The sequence below is a fragment of the Rhododendron vialii genome, chromosome 6a, assembly GCF_030253575.1.
Source record: "Rhododendron vialii isolate Sample 1 chromosome 6a, ASM3025357v1".
Lineage (NCBI taxonomy): Eukaryota > Viridiplantae > Streptophyta > Magnoliopsida > Ericales > Ericaceae > Rhododendron > Rhododendron vialii.
In genome coordinates, this window is record NC_080562.1 from 40597174 (window position 1) to 40616769 (window position 19596).

General features: G+C 38.6%; 2 protein-coding genes across 4 annotated transcripts; both read right to left on the minus strand.

The window, feature by feature from the left end:
- Positions 1 to 1510: 1510 nt before the first annotated feature.
- On the minus strand, positions 1511 to 15567 carry LOC131330418 (pentatricopeptide repeat-containing protein At4g21880, mitochondrial-like). Of its 3 annotated transcripts, XM_058363989.1 has the most exons (16): positions 15248 to 15392; positions 13948 to 14001; positions 12805 to 13434; positions 10965 to 11144; positions 10245 to 10309; positions 8462 to 8569; positions 8249 to 8362; positions 7267 to 7362; positions 7067 to 7165; positions 5555 to 5674; positions 4802 to 4906; positions 3482 to 3646; positions 3285 to 3412; positions 3127 to 3205; positions 2507 to 2724; positions 1511 to 1852 (listed from the first exon to the last, which is right to left on the minus strand). In XM_058363989.1, exons 3-16 carry the CDS (start codon positions 13232 to 13234, stop codon positions 1657 to 1659), a joined length of 2103 nt encoding a protein of 700 aa, XP_058219972.1. In that variant the 5' UTR covers positions 13235 to 13434; positions 13948 to 14001; positions 15248 to 15392; the 3' UTR covers positions 1511 to 1656. The 3 variants fall into 3 exon arrangements, with proteins under 3 accessions (XP_058219972.1, XP_058219971.1, XP_058219973.1); XM_058363988.1 differs by lacking the exon at positions 13948 to 14001 and having other exon boundaries at positions 15248 to 15567; XM_058363990.1 differs by lacking the exon at positions 15248 to 15392 and having other exon boundaries at positions 13948 to 14092.
- Positions 15568 to 16849: 1282 nt separating this feature from the next.
- On the minus strand, positions 16850 to 19352 carry LOC131330420 (protein ACCELERATED CELL DEATH 6-like). Its single transcript, XM_058363992.1, has 2 exons — positions 18509 to 19352; positions 16850 to 17928 (listed from the first exon to the last, which is right to left on the minus strand). The coding sequence occupies exons 1-2, from the start codon at positions 19101 to 19103 to the stop codon at positions 16865 to 16867; spliced, it is 1659 nt and encodes a 552-aa protein (XP_058219975.1). The 5' UTR covers positions 19104 to 19352; the 3' UTR covers positions 16850 to 16864.
- Positions 19353 to 19596: the final 244 nt, after the last annotated feature.

Consider the following 19596-nt stretch of genomic DNA (forward strand, 5'->3'; position numbering starts at 1 on the left):
GGATTCACTTCTTTATGGGCGTGTTTGATAGGAGGTTTGGGAGGGGAGGATTGGATTAATAATCCCATGGGGCTATTAATTCCTTGTTTGGTTAGGTTTTTGGAGGGGGGACTAGTTGTCCCATGGGATTGTTAATCCCTCAAAATGGGGGTATTAGCAATACCATGGGGGAGGTGTTACTAGTAATCCCATCCCCATGGGATTGAGCAATACATGTTTAAAAACACACTTCAATCCCAATCCCAATCCTAATCCTAACCAAAACAAACATGTTATTTACAATCCCTTCCCATTCTCAATCCGAATCCCAATCCTAATCCCGTGCAAAACAAACATGAATAAATAATTCATCTTCTCATTAATAATCTCACCTCATTCTCAATCCCAATCCTAATCCCACGTCATTACGAATCCCCTCAAAACGAAATCTGCAATCAAACACGCCCTATAGGTAAGGCCAGACCCTTACTCTCCCACATCGCCTAACTACAAACTTCCTAATTATTATAAATAGAAAAAAGTAAGGTCTCTAATACTGACTTAGGTTGTTTATTGGTTTTCTAAATTGGTGTCAGAGCTTCGTTCTAGAATTTCACTTCCAGAACCTGACTTTGATACCAATGGTTGATAATTAATATGCCGCCTAAGTTTTTTGCCCTTCCAAGGAAAAGAAATGTCTAAATCAGTATGGAAAAGAATTTTCATCTTATATACGTATATGTGCGATTATGCTGCTCAAAGTAGTGATTTATACACAATAACATAAAGCGGTTGGTAGTGTAGTTTGTGGAATGATGTGATTATGAAGCTAAACATTAGTGGAATTTGTTTAATTTCCCCCAAAACCGAGAGTTGAGAAAAACTGCAAAAGTAAAGGGCCATGCTATTAAATTTGATGGGCTCGAATGGGTAGTTTTATTTTTTCTGATTAGTCATGAAAACGCCACCCACGTTTACAATTTAGATTGAAGTTGAAGAGGCGAATGTGTTGGTTTTTGAAGTTGAAGGGGTCAAAGTGAATTTAGCTCAGTACATGAGGTCAAAGTGATAACATCCCACGATTTTCACAGGATCATTCACCACAAGATAAGAATAACCACCGGTGGCGGGAGATCTTCATGTCTATACATGGAGAAAGAACAAACTAAAAGCATACAATTTAAGACATCCAGTCGTTTGGTAAAGATTTTGAGGGAGATTTTAGGGTAATAAGGGAGAGAGAGAGAGAAAGGGAGGGAAGTGCGTGGGATAAAACTTACTGAAAACCGTACTGAAAGAGAGGAATGGTTATGGAAACCCAAGTGAACAAAACCACGGCGTCGAAAAGCAGCCCATACACGACTTCAGTTTTTCTTTTTTTTTCAAAGGAATGACTTTAGTTGCGCCCCCTAAATCTAGCTGAGGGTTAGACTATCTGCTCTGCTAAAACTAGTTGTAACCACTTGTAAAGTTCATGTTTTCTAAAATGAGGTTCTTATTTTGACAAAAAAAGAGAAAGGGGAGCAAAGCAAGTCCGAACTTTTCTGAATATTAATATTAAATTAAAATAATCCGCTATTTGGATACAAGGCTTAAGCAACACTGCAATGCCGACTGCACATTCTTCTCACCTCCTAATTTTCATTTCCTACTTCTCATTGTGAATCCACATGCATTTTATTCCCTCGCCATTTCCTTTTTCTTCTTCTTCTTCGTCTTCTTCTTCTTATTCCCCATACCAGAGGCCGGCTCGATGTAAGTTGCTTTGCATGCTTTGATGACACACTGAACATGAGGATCATCTTTCGGCATTTTGTTTAGAATTTTCGTTGCAGATGCGTGAGCCCCTGAAGCCAAGAGGGCTTGATACATCCTGCACATCAATTAATAAGAAGAAAAAACCATTTAAGGAAAGCAAAAAATGTAACTTGTTTAAGATTTGGAATGCCCCCAAATTTATATGCTCTATATGCTGAAATTCACAACAATCGATTCACTCGAAGTTTGCATAAATGGGAAAGCATTCCAGTACGACCACCAACCTGCTAAATGAGTGAGATTTTTCTTCTTATCATTCAATTGAGCTAACAATACACAAGTGGTACGTCGATTCCAATTTATTACAGCAGTTAAAAATACCCAAACAACATTTTATGGCACCAACATAGTAGTGACAGTATTCTCAAAAACAAAACCCGTGGGAGTGACAGTCAAATGCTTCCACTTTATAATCATGAGATGTGCGTTGTATGGCATACTGATCAATAACAAGACATAAAGGACTGGTGTATCCCTATGTATGTTTTCCAGCATTCCTCAGCCTAGTGATGCTTAGTTTTGGGGTTGTATCCCTGTTTCTGTGTTGTTATGTTATAGCTTTCCGTCCCTAGTTTAGGTATACAGTGTTCTGGAGTGAATTTTTGGTTTTTCTGTAACAGATTTTCAAAGCCATCCCCTTGATTCTTTTGGTTTTGGTTCCTTAATAAAAGAATTGTTCCCAAAAAAGAAATATTAAGGAATTACTTGCCTTAAGTAACTTAAAACATTATAAGGAAGCCCAGCTATCTGATACTCTTTCCAAATTAGGTTAGAACTCTGCAGGTCTTTGGCACTAGCACAAGCACCAAGAAGAAAATCAAGACTTTTTCGTGAAGGGCGAACATCAAGCTGTTCCTTAATGGCTTGAAGCAAATTCAGGCCAAACTGCATATCTGCACGCTCCGACTCGGCAATTTTTGAAAATACCTGCTTCATGGTCACCATTGAAACTAAAGAATTATTACAAGACTGCACCCTATGATCTCTGAATATCGGTAAAGTACTTACGAAGTTATTCTTTGTATCAAAATGAACATTTCAGGTCCTTGAAGATTCCCAATACGAAGTATTACCTCTGTCCCATATTCTTAATCTTTGTTCACCATTTCAGGCATCTCGAAAAATCATTGTATTTCTCTATAAATATATGCACAATTGTTTAGAAGATAAACTAATCAAGATCCCTTTAATTGGTCAAGAAAATCTCAAGATTTTTCCGAAAAATATATAATCGGTTGACAATATTAAAGGGTATGACTGCTATCAAGAATACGAGACGGAGGAGGCAGGAGTACTTTCTATCATGATTACAAAAGTAAACAACTAAACCTCATCAAAAATAACTTCTGTAGCGACTTCATCATCGCAGAACTTGTCCACTAGTTGCTTCAGCAAATCAACAGCAGAACTAAACCAAAGAAATCAAGACATTTAATTAAGTGGATACCACAAGAGCTCTATCAATAAATAACTGGGTGGCACATTACCTTAAATGCTTGAATTGTACACAATACAAAATGACTTTGCAGCAGCCATCAATCCACAAATCTGAATCCTTTAATTCCTCAAGTAGTTGAATCAATCTACTCAACTGCCCTTCAGTTTGAAGGTGATCCTGAAGGGTAACTATGAATTATGAGTCTTGATAAGGTAGAGCACACAAGGGATACATTATGAATCTTACCATGAGACATATGATGGCTTTGGGCTCAAGATTGCATTCAGCTTCTTTGATTTCTTCACAAACATCAAGGGCCTCTGAAATCTGCCCGTGTGATGCAAGAGCTGAGGCAAGTACACTTTTAATTTCACTTAAGCTCTTTACGGGTACTCCTTTGTCCAAGACTACCTATAACCATGTGTTAGAACTATGAGATCTTCGTACATAACTTCACATTAATATATCACAAGGCCCTAGGTGACTAAGAGCATCCGCATTGTAATAAGCAAATGGATGTGAATAAGCAAATTTAACAATAATGCTAAAAAAACACCTCACATTGTAATAACCAAAGTTACAAGTCTTTTAGTAAATAACCAAATTCCACCAATTCCATAACCAAACTTAATAACTTTTACCAATAACCAAAACTCAATAACCAAACTCAACAATTAAACTCAAAACTCAATAACTCAAAAACACCTCATATTAGAATCGTCTCATCGAGACGAATAATTTGGTGTGGTTGGGTGCGTGATTAAAACTCGTTTGCGATTGGACAATTGTGCGTTGTGTATTGTGGGATTTTTTTTTGGTTAGGGATACAAAAATAACCAATGTGGTGGTAGAGATTGTTAAGTTTGATAATGAACTAAATGGATAATCACATGCTGACGTGACACATTTTGATTATTGATTTTGATTAGTACCATTGCGGATGCTCTAACAGCACAAGTTTCCAAAGACAATACAATGGGAAATACCACTTAGTTGACCAAAATTGGAAGGTGCAGAAAAATAACCAATTGATTGCATACTCTCTATACAACAATTGGAAAGAGGGTGGAAAACCAACCAATTACCTCAGATTAGATAGGTGAAAAGAAAAACCAACGAGGACACTGATGCACCACATTCTGACAGAAAAGTGCTGAAAGGTCCATATCATTTTTACCGTTTACTTGTTAAGTACTATTTATTAACTGAATTATTATTGGATTTTCATGGGGAAAATTTTATGCTCTCATAGGAAACTAAATTTTATTAAGTAGACCAGGGGAGCAATGAAGACCCTGAAATTACTGAACGGTATTAGATTGAAAATTTTTGTAAGCCACGGTCGCAAGAATGTAACTTCAACAAAGACATAATTGGATAGTACCAGAATGACAGTTCATGAGTTTTGTGAGAAAAATATGCAAAATCAGTAGAGATACTAATAAGAGATGACCATGCATAACTCTGAGTGATGACCAGATCAACACAGACAATAAGATATTTCCAAGGTTACAATAGAAAATGAATTAAGGGGTGATCCAGAAGCTATGAAAGTCATAATTATACCTTCTTCGCCTTCTCAAACTGACCGCAAGCAGCATATGCGTTTATAAGTGCCATGAAGATATGCTTTGTAATTTGAACCCCAGAACACTTCAGTTCTTCATAATACTACAAGAAGATCACTAAATCAGCCTCCTCAATGGCATTAGAAATACTTTTCTTCTTCCATTTCTTTTTACTCCCTCTTTTGTAAAGAAACATGACACTATAAACTGGTTGAAATCACAAACAATCTTCTGCCATCTGACAAGAATACATGAGATTGCCTACTCACGTAATTCAAAGATCAAACAGGCACCCCAACGTGACTTGCAGTGGTTATTAGAAACTAACCTCTATGAAGCCCATGTAGAATATTAGAGAGGCAGTTCTACAGTTATGTAAGTTCTAAAATATTACAAGCACTATATTCTACCAAAGTTAGCTGTAAGCCATTTTGATGTGCATGGATCATTAAATGGACTAATTGGCTAATTTAGTGTTCAAGAGATGTATGAGCAGTAGGCCATGGTAAACGTGAATGAGATGAACGAAAGATGAATTCCATAGGTCACAGATTCAGTCAGCTGCTAGACATGAAATGTTAACTAAAATCAACAAATTAAAACCAATAGCCTCATTCTGAAAGGGGGAAAACTTATAATCAACTTTTAGACAAGAAGGTGGGCAAACTTCTACCATAGCTTATATAACTGAACCAAAGATCATAATCTAAGTGCAGGACAGGTGAGATTGCCAAAACGGAGTTTAAACTACCTTAACAATATCCTCCTCATGGACACAGTTCCCTATAAGATAGGTGAAAGTCTGAGAATCACGTTTTACATCTGCATCCTCCATTTGCTTAAGAACCCTCAAACCAGCATGCATGTTTTTCTGTAGAGAAATATTGAGATGAAGCAGGTCAAGCAGAAAATCCACACTGCATTGTAAGCAGGAAATCACACTTTAGAGCTTAAACACCTTTTGATGCTAACTTGACAATCCAGTGCATAAAGCAAAAACCGTGTCTGAATCTTGACAATCATAAGTAGCCATAATTACAATTTACAATGCCTCTAGAAAACTGTAAAAAATGTGTCACACAATCTCATCTAAACCACCAACACATGAATACAACAGTATGGCATTATGTGTTCGCATATGCAAGGAAATTTGAATATACAACTCGATGTAAAAAGGAAGAAAACCAACACTGGTCAGGCAGACACATTGGTTTCAATGACACAGAGAGTTCAACCCGGTTCATGAAATTGGCCGATACTTCTGACATGGTTACACCTAGATCATGACAAGGCTGTCCGGTCATCTTTGTTTAGGAAGAAATAGGTTGTAAAAAATTTCTTCTGGTGGAATCTTGGCCCACCATAGTTTGAAGATGGCAAACTGGTCCAATCCCAACTGGTTCTCATTTAAATCTGAATTCAGCATTTGCTTCTTTTTCTCACAAATCTCTTCAGCAGTTTGTAATGTCAACATTATCATCCACTTCAAATTTCAGGCAAAGATAAGATCGTAACCTAATTGCCCATACCCACTCCGTGAAAGATCCAATGTGAAAGAATCAAACAAAACACTCTGTAGTTGAGATCTATATTCTGGGACGAATTGAACAAAACATTCATCTAAACCTCTAGAATACTGCAAGCATAATGTTTTCTAGGACCTATATTCAAGCCATTTCTAACGAATACTGACAAAAGCTGTATCAACCAAAACGACAAAAGCCTGTAAAGAGATCAATTAAACAATGTTGAGTAGTCAAGAAGCAGCTCTACATGCTAGCATGAAGCAGCTGATAGTGACTGATTACACACACACAGATACAAAGCGGGAGAGAGCACACTCAAGCGGTTATGCATGAAATTCGCAAAGAATCAAAAAGGTTGAACGTAATGTCGTTTACTCTTCTTTTCTAATTCCCGATGAAAGCCACCAAGTAAATAAAGAAGACACACATACAAGTTAATGAACAGGACATGTGCATCCCTGACCTGTAAAACTGGGAACGCGTAGCAGGAAAAACAAGATATGCACTGAGGTGAATGTCAAAACAGCAATGTCAAAAAAGTTAAATAAACCAAAGCACGCATCACAAGCAACAGCCCGGAACAAGAAATATTGAAGCCGACACTATTGACTTCTAGACTGCAGCACAAAACCGTATAACTCGAGGAAAAGTAATCTGTGAAACAATACTAATGAGGAGTTTACTAACTGTCAATAAAAATAGAAAGACTCAACAGAGGAAGAAACTGAGGAAGTCACCTCCCGGAAATATCCTGCCATTATCGCATTGTACATGCCTGCTGTAGGCATCAAGTTCATATTCTCCAGATCTTTGATCATGTTGTATGCACCTTCAAACTGCAGTGAAGGAATATAAAGGTTACACGCTCCACTAGGTAATCAAACAATTTATCAGCATATGAAGAGTAAACCAAAATGCAACAACAAAGAAAACTTACATCTTTCATTTTTACCCTCAAATTTATCATAGCCCTGAAGGTCTCATTGTTTGGCTTCAAGTTGTTATGACAAATCATTGAGTAGATACGATGAACCTTAGAATCATAAGACAGAACGTAAGAATACTTTCAACTACAAGTCTACAACTGATATGGCCCCAAAAACTTTCGCATTTAATTGCTGGAATCCCCAGATAAATACTACCATACACTGCCTCCTCAAATTATTAATCACAGTATCTTTTATACGCAGACAAACAAGTATATGGCGGCATATATACGCATTCTGGTCAAAAGTCGAAACTCCCCCCCACCCCAACCCCAAAGTAAAATCCTGGTCTGAATAAGTTAAACTCACTAGCGAACTAAGCAGCCATACAAAGTCAAGTGAAAAATATGGCAACAGCTAGAGAACTAAATATTTTCAAAAGAAGACCACGCATATAAGTTCAAGGCATCTGTGTTAATTACTACTTTAGGTTTTAGACCTTATATCATCCGATGCCTAGTATCATCAAAAGATCCTATGTGGCAAAATGAACACACTCCAATATCAGTCAATGTATGATGCCTAACTATCCCATACTTGATTTGCCAAGTTGCCAGACTACCTGATGGCAATCTCATTATGTCAGGGTGCCAGAGGAGCAGTTACGTAGACACTTTACATCGGCTTCTAATCAAACAATGTGTCACCCATCAGACTGGAACCTGCATTTTTGTTATCAGCAGCATGCTTATCCTTGATTTACCTCTGTAACTTAGTATCACTAGGAAAAGTAAGACAGTAGCCATGCATTCACTGTCTCTTCCAATTGAGCAAAAGCCCAAATTTCATACACAAACTCAGGCGGTTAAACCGCGCTAATAAGACTATCTTCTAGAATATCCACATAAGCATTCATACAAATATCCTTTAATGGATACGTTAAAGAAGATAGCACAGGTTAATAAGAGAGAAGCAAGAGAGAAGCTGACATACCAAATTGTAGTCACAACTTTCCTCACATGCACATAATATTGAATGAAATGTCTCTATCGATAAGGTCAAACCTGCTTCAAACATCTGATCAACTATATCAAGAGCTACATGTGCCTACATTAAAATGATTCAACATATGTCATCTCAAACCAACATACAGAAGAAAACTCAAAAACTTATAGGAGTCACAATGCCAAGTAGATCAGTTTATACCTTCAGCGAATTGCAACAATGCCCAATGAGCTTCTCGTATGCTGCAGAAGAAGGCACCACCTCTAATTCCAAATGCAGATGCTTAAATTTTGAAATGACATCATCAACCTTCAATGGACGATAGGTGCGCATTCAGGAGAAGAACAACTTTAAAAAACAAGAAAAATAGAAGACTCGATGATCAAAATGCTAGAAAATCAACCTCGTCACATGGACTCTTCACAATGTATGTAAATACCCGTACCGGACATCGGACACTTGGACAAGTGTGTGGAATGGCCATCAAACAAATGTACCCAATTTAGAAGCTTGGATCCTTAATTCTATGACTATTGAAAGGGGAAAAAAACTCATATATGCTATAAAAGAAACATGTCTAACCTTCCACCTGATGGGCAATAGAAATTTTGCATATTTTCTCAACTAGTATTTGATATAACGTATCCCCATATTACGTACACCATATAGCTACAAGTATTAGAATGTCAAAATCAAAAAGAACGTTCAAGAAGTGTCCCGGTACACATAACTAACATTCGGATAAAAATCACAATAACCTCACAAACATATTTAGGAAGGACTAACAGTTAGACACACCTGCAGCAGATACTAAACAAGTTCACGATACATGGAGGATCGACTCCCTTGAAGATTGATACAATATTTAATGAATAAACTCTCCTAGAAATGATATGACCCACAAGACAACTCAAATAAGGCTTACTATTCAAAAAGCTACAAGTGTCCATTCTTCAGATAACAAATCATGCAATGGGCGAAATGAACTAAGTTGTTCATGAATAGCTAGAATATGGCATGATAATGAGCTAATCATTTTGTTAGATAACCTTGATGTACATTGTTGGGCCCATTTCCTAACAGCTTAAGCTTTTGGGAGAGTCAGTAACTTAACATGGTATCAAAGCTCAGGTTGCAAGAGGTCTTGGATTCAAGTTTCTCTGTCTGTATTTGTTTCCCGGTTGCATTATGCTTCTCCTCTTCGTATTCTGTTTCCTTCTATTTATGAAAATTTGCATCTCCACGTGCAAGACGGGGTTGCATGTGAGGGAGGGTGTTAGATAAGCTTGATATGCATCGTTGAGCCCATTTCCTAACAGCTTAAGCTTTTGGGAGAGTTGGTAACTTAACACATTTATCTTACAAAGCAAGTTTGAGCTCCATTTTCTGCTTAGCTGAGCCACAACACAACCCATGGAAACCGGTTAACACAACTAACAAGAGCTTCTCCGACATCCGATGATTATCATCTCCAAAACTAGTATATTAGCTCTCCACTCAATGCATGTTGAATTTGAGGTAGATGCTATAACATGATATGAGAGCTAGGCTTCTAGAGGCTTTTGGGCAAGTCTCTATGGGTAGTCCATAATCCTCAAGAGAAATAGAAAATAGCCAAAGGATCCCTACTTATTCCGTCCTAATTTGCTGTTTTAATAGAATATAGGAAATCTTGTTGGAGAGAGATAGAAAATACTCTTCCATATCTAGAGTCTAGACATGAATAGCTCACAACTGCTCATCACCGGTGTCCAAATAAAAACATTATAGCATCACTTGAAGTGGCAATCGGTGATGAGCATGACACTTAAAACACCTCAGAAAGAACTAAGACTGATCACTTAAGTAGTACTGTTTGCCAGGGGTTCATGCAGTAGGTCATAAAGTTTGAATTAAAAGAGCAGATTGCTAGTAGTGCAGAAGAGCCACAAAAAAATTGTGGCCTCGAGGAAATTACCAGTAGTATTCATGAGAAGTTCCTCACCGCTAAGTTTGGCACACTAGTTGCATAGCTATAAATGAAGTTTGAGATATTTTCTGCCCCAGTATCTGCATTTGTCAAGATATCCATATCAAAAGGAAATATCAAGCTGCAGAGAAAAATGAAAACCCAGGGTTTTGTTTTAATTCTGAAATACAGGCAAAAGTGTTTGGGACCTGAAGTGATTGCAGCAGCAGTGTGTGCCTATGTTACATAGAATCTCCTAATTTTGCAACTTGCAGGTCAGTTCATCCACTTGGTAAGACTATGACATGAGTCTGATATGTATAGAAAGATAGCCAAGCTTACTACTTCCCGGATTTAAACATAAAGAACAATCTATTAGGTCCAAAACATCGTTTTACGCTTAAAAATTTAAAGTTCTTAAGAAATTTCAAATCTAGCCTTCCTGTTGTCTATGGACAAATGAATAAGATGAATCCCATGCTTGACCCATATCTCCAACTGAGGACCATGCTCGAGTCCATGTGACACAAGGCATATTCTCAAAATAAAAAAGTGATTGATGATAGGCATGAAACAGTACTCGAACTTCATGATGAATAAGGCATACAGCTATTAGCGAGAAAATCTCTTTACATTTTTTCAAGAAGATAAAGTTGAACCAAGTGGTTTCCAAGTTTCACCAGCACCAAAGTGCAAACAAGACCTTGACGCCTCATCACAATTTGACATCATCAAAACAAAGGATCATGGGCATACCAGAGCCTTTTAATGCCCTTATGAATTTCTCTGCGCAGGACTCCAATGAAAGCCTCCCCAAAGATCCAAAGATATTTGTCAGATTATCCAAAGAGGAAAACTTTGTTATGTCAACAATTCCCAGTAGTAGCAAAACCTCTTTCTTCCGATCACTCTCGCACAAGGCCAACAAATAATGTTCTGCAACATCAGTCACATCAAATAAGATTTGAACATAGACCAAACAAATGGGCAACCGTCATGCTGAATTCAAAAGAATAACTTCAAGACCTTCAGTGGGCCAAAAAGACTGTTTGAAGTTTGATTTGTTTATTACTTAAAAATAGTTGATCCATGGACGCACAACATACATTGTTTGTGTTACATTTTTCATGTTTCAAAGCACGTTTTGTAGAGTTAAAATGTGAATCTTGAAAGAGTTAACCGAAAACATATTGACCAGGCAATAGCAGATAATGTTGGGATTTGTCCCACATCGGTTAATTATCTCCTCCAAAACTAGTACATGAGCCTGGGCAGCCTCTCCACTCTTTGCCAATTGGTTTGGAGTTGGATGCTTTAACATGGTATCAGACCTAGGTTTTCGGAGGCTTTTCCCCTTTGTTTGTGCCATAGTTGCACTTCGTTTCATTGTGATCCGTGTGTTCCGGATCCTTTGTTAACCTCTCCACGTGCGAATCGGGGGTCGCACGTGCAGGGGAGGGTTGGGATTTGTCCCACATCGGTTAATTATCTCCTCCAAAACTAGTATATGAGCCTGGGCAGCCTCTCCACTCTTTGCCAATTGGTTTGGAGTTGGATGCTTTAACAGATAATATGAAGCATAACACTCCATAATTCATTACCCTGACCAAATAATAGGCACTACATATTACATAATGGTTTCCACTTTCTATACATCTCCCCTTCAAAGCCATACAAGACAGCAACTTTAAAGACTCCCATACGAGAAAGGGCCCAATATTAACACCTAAAAAGCTAATGATTATGTGCAATTATATCAAGGAGATATCACCATCTCGTTTCGATGTGAACTTCAATTAAGTTTTAAAATCCTAAGAGAGGCAGTCCGGACCAGGCTCCTGACGTTGCAGGGTTGGGGAGGATCATACATACATATACATGTACATATATAAACCCACATTCCATGTTTTGAACCTATGACAAGTGGGTTACGGAGAAGAAATGTCATTAATGCACGTTTGCAGCGTGGGTCTCACTCACCGACAAACACAAACACAAAGTAAATAAAATACTTGTGAAAGGACAACAATAAGCTTCCCGTGCTCACTCTGATCACCAAGGAGAGTACAACTTTCCATTCCCACTATTTCCCTAAATATATAATATTTCACATTATGTAGAACCGATGTGTGCCCAATTATTTTTGCTAATAAGAGGACTATTATACTAATCTATGTACATTTTGTTAGTTGCCACCATGTGCCCACTATTTTCATGGTTTATAGCGTTAAGTGTCTTTATGGTGCAAGCCTCTACACCTTATGTCAATATCCATGCTTGGCGATGTTCAAAACCAAATGAAAACTAAGAACCAATTAACTTCTAAATAAACAAAACAAACATAAACGAATAGAAAAAGTAACAGAATTATCATGACGCAACTAAGAGATAATAGGTCCTTAACCTTAATCTAGTTCGAGGCAAATAATTTTGTTGTGTACTTGTTTCCATACCACTAAGTTTGTACATGCATAATACCTTTCCCACCAATGCCAGGTCGGGATGTCGAATTTCAATACCTTATAGCAGGAAAAAATACCATAATATGTAGTAGAAAAAGCTAAACATTTGTATAAACCATAAGTAAGTTACAAACCTTTAAAGTTGGTTTTGTCCCCCTCATCATTAGTAGCAATAAAATCACAAAGCTCTTGTATTTTAACTTCATTATTAACCCTAATCCATAGCAGCATTTCATAGTAAGCAAATCTTGATAACGAGTTCGAATTGCCGTCACGAATAGCTCCACAAAAAAATTGGAATTCTTCTACCATCTCCATGTCGATTAAAAGCATCAGAAATGGACCATAGCTTTCTTCCTCTAACTTAAAACCTCGTTCTCTCATTAACATCAAAAGTTTATACACCTTGGAAATCTCTTGTAGCCAAACATCTTCAGATCGAGTTTCCCTGGCCTTCACTATGCAAAGTCCTATTAATGCATTAAATTCTTTGACACCTGTTTCCCGTCCCAGCTTACCAAACACCTGAATAGTAGCATCTGTCCCCAACTTTTGTCCACACATTTTAACTAGCCTGTCGAAACGATGCGTTTGGGTGCTCTTAAAAATCCACTTTTGTTTCCTGTCACGCGATACTTCTTTACGGCGGAGCGAAATGTTACTGTGTGACAAGGTTGAGAACCATGGCGTATCTAAAACACTTCCTACATATTCATCATTTTCCTCTATAGAATCAGATGAACCCGCATCCAAAGTTGAAGCACCTGTAAATGAAATCAATGCACGTTAACAATGTTAGGAAACACAAGAGAAGAACATCAATACCCATTTAGTGCAAGACACTATCGTATATTCAAGAAGAGGAGTGTATAGTAGCAGAGGCAAACATCGCAAATCAAACTACGAAAATTTGTTTGGTTGTCCAATAAAGCCAAGAGTAACATGTATGGAAAGAGTAGGTCACATGTTAAAATTCACGCACAAGTTTCTGCAAATTTTCCAGGAGAATATACAAATGGAATGCAAGAGTATAAGGTGTAGTAATATGCAGTCCCCCGGAAATCAAAACATGAACTGGAATGGATGTAGAAAGATTCACTTCACCGCCAAACTGTAAATCAAAACACTCTTTCTATCGTCCCAAAACTAAACATATAAAGAGCTAACGACTAATCAGAAAAGTAAATGATCTAAAAATGTTCTTTAATTCAAGTTGAGCTAAAGATGCTTCACTACAGTGTTTTCTCGCCCCAACAAAATAATAACCAAATACATACCACACTATATGGAAGAAATATCCTTTGATAAATACCCCATCCCCGTCCTACGGCCTGCAAACAAACATCCAAATCACACACATATATACAAAACCATAAATTAACTCCAAAAATCTCTCAATCTGTGTCACTCTGGTGACAAAGTAAAAACTTTCTTCTACTTTCATGTTACTCAAATTTCTTGGGAACCAAATAAGTACTCCTTCCTTCTCATTTTGTTTGCTTTCTACAGGACACTGTACTTTTTTTTACCTCCAAAAGTAAACTGCTTTCTATGTTTTTTTCATTTTTATGCTTTTGAACTGTGAAAAAGTTCTAAAAGCACCTTTTTTCTGAAGCTAAAAGAATGGCACGACCTCTCGTACCAAGCAAACAAAATGGGACGGAGGGAGTAAAAGCACAACTTCAAGTACTCTACTATTTTGTTTGCTTCCAATGAGAGACAAAAGGTCATTTTTTTTACAAAAGCACTTTTCGAAGTTAAAATGACTCGACTTTTCTAAGAGTGCCTTTTTCCTGAGGCTAAAAAAATGGGACAGGGGAGTAAAAACACGACTTTAACAGCTCATTTGGATGCTGAGAAAGGGAGATAAAAGAAAGGGGAGCCCTTTCTCACCAAATCTCATCATTTTTGGTGAGATTGGATGAGAAAGGGGAATGGTCAATCAAAACATTTCTTTTTTGTACCTTTCTCTCCATTTCTCACCAAAATGTTCAATCCAAATGAGAGATTTCACAAGAAGCCATAACCATTTCCTTTCTTTTCTCATGAAACCCCTCCATCGAAAGGGGCTAATACCATTTTGTTTGCTTCCCACGGGAGACAAAGGTTAACATTTTACAAAGAACTTTTTCAAGGAGGTTAAAATGAAGCGACTACGGAAGAGCAAGATGGCCGAGCCTAGCTAATTTACTTAACGAGTCTCCTTAAACGGGCCGAGCTAAGCTTTTGAGTGTCGGGCTCGGCTCGTTTAGTAAACGAGCCTAAAACTTGGGCTCGAGCTCGGCTTGATTACTAAACGAGCCAAGCCACGAGCTGATCGCTTGTTTCGTTAACAGTCCTAACCTCAAGTATTCTACTACTATTTTGTTTGCTTCCTACGGGAGACCACGTCATTTTTAACCTACAAAAATAAATTACTTCCCATTCTCTGAAATTCTTGCGACATTTGCAAAAACCTTGGTAAATTATTCACGAAAGCACTTTTTTGAGGTTAAAATGACGCGACTTTTCGAACGGAGCAAACAAAAATGGGGCGGAGAGAGTGAAAGCTAGCAGGAGAGCAAGACGGCGTGTTACCAGGATACAACGGCTCGTAAATCTTAAAGCTATCGATTGCCAAATCGCTGAAGGCTTTGGAGACAGAGGCCTTGGAACGAGATTTGGTGGAGCGTTTGTGAGGGGTGGAAGTGGTGGGAGAAGAGGAGGAGGTGTCGAGGGAGCCGACGAAGTGTTTTAGGGTTGCGTCGTCGGGCTTTGAGGCGGTGGTTTTGATGGCGGAGCGGAGGAGGGAGCTCAGGTTCTTGGCTGCTTTGGACGGGGGCATTTGGTGTGTGTGTGTGTGTGTGTGTGTGTGTGTTTGAGAGAGAGAGAGAGAGAGAGAGAGAGAGAGAGAGAGAGAGAATTTTGGTGGGAGTATGGGCGCCTGTGGCGATTTAGGTTTCCCTCCGTTTGGGAGCCATCCTTTTCTCTTTCTTTTCCTTAAAGTCAGCTATTTTGAACAGGTGACGTTTAACGGGCGCATATGATCAAAAAAGAAAAAAGGTTTAACGGGCGCATGGCTGGACAACTCTGGTCACATAATTATGTGTTCACATTCGCGGGTCTCACCGTACATTTATTGTAGTAATGTGAATAGTTTATCCGGTAAATTCCACAATATAGTATATCCATGGGGAAAAAATGAGTTTGGTCGGACATTGATCATTAATCAATATGTCAAACGTTAAATTTTTTATTTATAAAATTGGCGGCGGGGATAGTTAAATGTTAGAATAACTGGACAGTTGAATTTAAAAATGACTTGACTGTATATTTTATTAAACAAACTCAATTTTTTATATACTTTTCGATTTTTAATCAAGCTAATTTTTTGTTAGGGACAAAATATTTGGCGGAAGCTGATTTTTTGTTAGGGATATAATATTTGGCGGACTCTGCAAGATAAATAATCCAGATTATAACAAACGGTGGGGCCCACAAACGGTAGCGGAAACACCATGGTTTCCACATATGGCGGATAAAATTTAATCCCACAATCTCCTCGTAGGAACTTCTGCTCTTACTCTTTTATTTGATATGTCAAAGCATTCAACTCGATTACTATCTAGAGGAGCAATCTCATCATCCACTAGTGGAAGTACTTCGCATGGATGGGCCTCATAATAGGTTACAGCACCTGGTAAGTTCGAATCGGAGACTTTAGAAATAAGCAAATCCCTAATTCTCGCTCTCAGAGGATTTTAAGTAATTTGAGATGTTTTCGGAAGATTGTTTGCTCACGCGCATCAGGCTAGGACTAAAGCTCGCGACTATAAGAAGACCCTTGCATGAATCTTTGTGTATAAATATGATCTGCAGTACAATTTTCATCTTTTAAACAACAGTCAACAGTGAAGCACAAGAAGGAAAAATGAAAAGGAATAAGCCAAGACATTGCTCTTAAGCTCTCAAAGGATGCGATCCTCGATAGGACTAGAAGCAATGGAAGTTTTATGGAGGATGCACACTTTCTAGTGACAGCAAAACCAACAAATATTTGAAGGAAGATTTTTGTTTCCTTCATGGTTTTCATCCTTTTTTGTTTCCTTCATGCCAATTGAACTGAACCTCCGTTGCAAAAGACACTGAGGTCGCGTTACGAATCTTTTGAGTTGGCTGAACTGAAATCAATAAGGAAGTAGCCGAAACACAAAGTCATCTATTAATAAATTTGGACTTCAGCTTACACATGCGATAAACCAAGAACTGATATAATTCACACTGCGAAAAGATACTTGCAAAGTAGAAGACAAACAGACAGTTACTGACATGGAAAAACGACCCTACTGCGTAGCACATGGTACTAATATACGGCTGATTTGCCATGACAGCGGTAACTCCTGCCGTGAACGCGACAACACTTGATTGGAGCGCGATATGCATGAGCAAAGTGGCGGTAACAAAGTAGTAAAGGTAGGTTTCCTTAGCAATAACAGATCCCCAGAAAATAACGCAAGCCGCAATCATGGAGGTGCTCATTGCAATAGAATCGGAAATGATGAACCACTCAAGGGTTCCACTTGATTGCAAAAGAGCCAGTCCTTGGTTGGGTCCCACGTCGTTGTTGAATCCTCCGGGCATAGTGAAAGCAGCAGCGAATGTGACTGTTGCAATTAGCGTCGCGACCATTAGGAGGGTGTGGCCCATTTGCTTGTAAGTTTGCATTTTGCTAGCAGCTTCTAGTTCCTCACTCTCGCTTGAGAATATCTTCCCAAATGAGTTTCCGTGGTCAACGGCTGTTCGGCCCATATTGTTAATGGCTCTTGGATCCGCTCTCTTGTCCCACATTAAGTACCGCACTATCAGAGTTTTTCTTTCCATTGTTGCCAAATGCAGTGGCGTGTTTCCCTCGTTATCCGATTGGTCTATAAGTCCCTCTAGCTCTTTTGTTTCCAAAACATACCTTACGACGTTGAGTTTTCCACTCAGGACAGCAGCGTGAAGAATGTTCCGGCCTCTCAAGTCCAACAATTCCCCTGAATCGGGACAATGGTGAACGATGACTTTGATTATGTTGCTGTGGCCTTTGGAGGCTGCGATGTGAAGTGGTGATTGGCCCTCTTTGTCTGACGTGTATACTGTGGCAGTATCAAGTTGAAGCAATCTTTGAACTGTCCTGTGGTCTCCTGAGGACGCTGCAGAGTAGAGAGGGGTTCTGCCGTGATGATCGGTTTCTTTGACTAGTTGTGGTTTTGCTCTTACAAGGGATTCGATGACATCTAAAAAAACAAATAAAGTGATGCTTGATCACTAACACAAGTAGATAAAAGGAGGAAATCAGCTTACTTGATCTTCCACTTCTAGGACAAGGAAACCATGGATCGCAGGAGTAAAATGTGTTCAAACCAACAGAGCACCCAAATATTGCATCTACTGTACTAGATTTCCTGTTAGGGTACTCTTGCAACTAGGAAATGCACAGACTAAGGTATATTGTGTTTACATAACAGAACAAAAAATGAAGGGCGAGATACAAAATTACCAAAATGCACCTGTACTAAGGCAGCATGTGGAGCTGTTTGGAAGGGAAGAGCAATAGTGCAAAAATAGCTATTTGACATAATAAGGTGAAAATTGGTTTGCTGTAGTTTCGGCAAGGCTAAGGACATCATTGATCAAAATGGTGGAAACATGACCAACCACCATAGCACCACAAAATGCCATGTAGTTGACCATTTGATTGTACTTCAAAGTCTTTTGGGATACTGTTGTCGTTATTCGTTAACAAATGTAAAAATCAAACGAAAGCATGTTGACGTAACAAAAACACAGAAAAAAATATGGGTAGGAGCAAATTACCAAAGTGCCCCTCTACAACGGCAGCATGTAGAGCTGTTTGACCATCAGAGCCACCACAAGCCGAGGAGGGAGCTGCTGTAAGTATCCAGTTCACAATTTCCAGCATTCCCTCTCTAGCAGCAAAATACAATGGGGACTCGCCCACGTTGTTGACCAAACCTGCCAGTTCCGGATAAACCTTTATCAAAAACTCCACCACTCTAAGATGACGGTTTCTCACGGCCTCATGCAAAGCTGTGTTTTTCGCTTTGTTTAACAATCTCAACATCTCAATCCCCATAGTTGGCCTATTTTCGATGTCTCTAAAAGATGAAGATAAGATCTCTTCAACTATAAAAAAAACTGTTGTAAAGTGACCAGCTCTGGCAGCAACATGTAGAGGCGTGTCTCCGTCCAAGTTTGGCCAAGTGAGGAGGGACTTCTGTCGGTTATAAATCTCGGCAACAACATTTTTGTTTCCAAACCGTGCAGCAATATGAAGTGGGGTGTTCTCATGAGGCGTCAAATTTAGAACTAGGCCAGGATTCTCATCGAGAAGTTGTATGAGGAGTAAAGTGTTGCCTGTTTTTGCTGAGTGGTATAGTCTTGGATCCATTGTGGTTTCCAACCAAGCCACCAGCGTACGAATTTATGTGGGTGACTCCCACCAGAATTTATGTGCATTTTTTTTCCTGTTTGGAAGAGAAAATGTGAATGCATTGACTTCTAATTTTCAACATAGTGAATACGACGCTAGATGGCTTGACTTAGACGAAGGAGGCACTAAATTGTGCATTTGTGTGGCTACTATATGTGCACCAATGAGCCTGTCAAGTTGGAAAAGCAAAAATTTCAAAAAACGCGTTTGAGCTTGGACTGTTATAGTAATTTGCGTTGATATCAAACAAGATTTTTTTGAGTAAAAAACAAGTTGGACTTGAATAATTTAATTTGGTTTGTTTACCATCTCAAAAAACCAGGAAGAATGTGAGGCAAAGTACAACCCCAGTTTTAGGCATACATATTAAGAGCATTCCGAATCCTGCCCGCCCCATCTTTTTCTTTGACCAGCAAAGGTCATAGCTTCCTTCAAAAGTTTGGGTCCACAA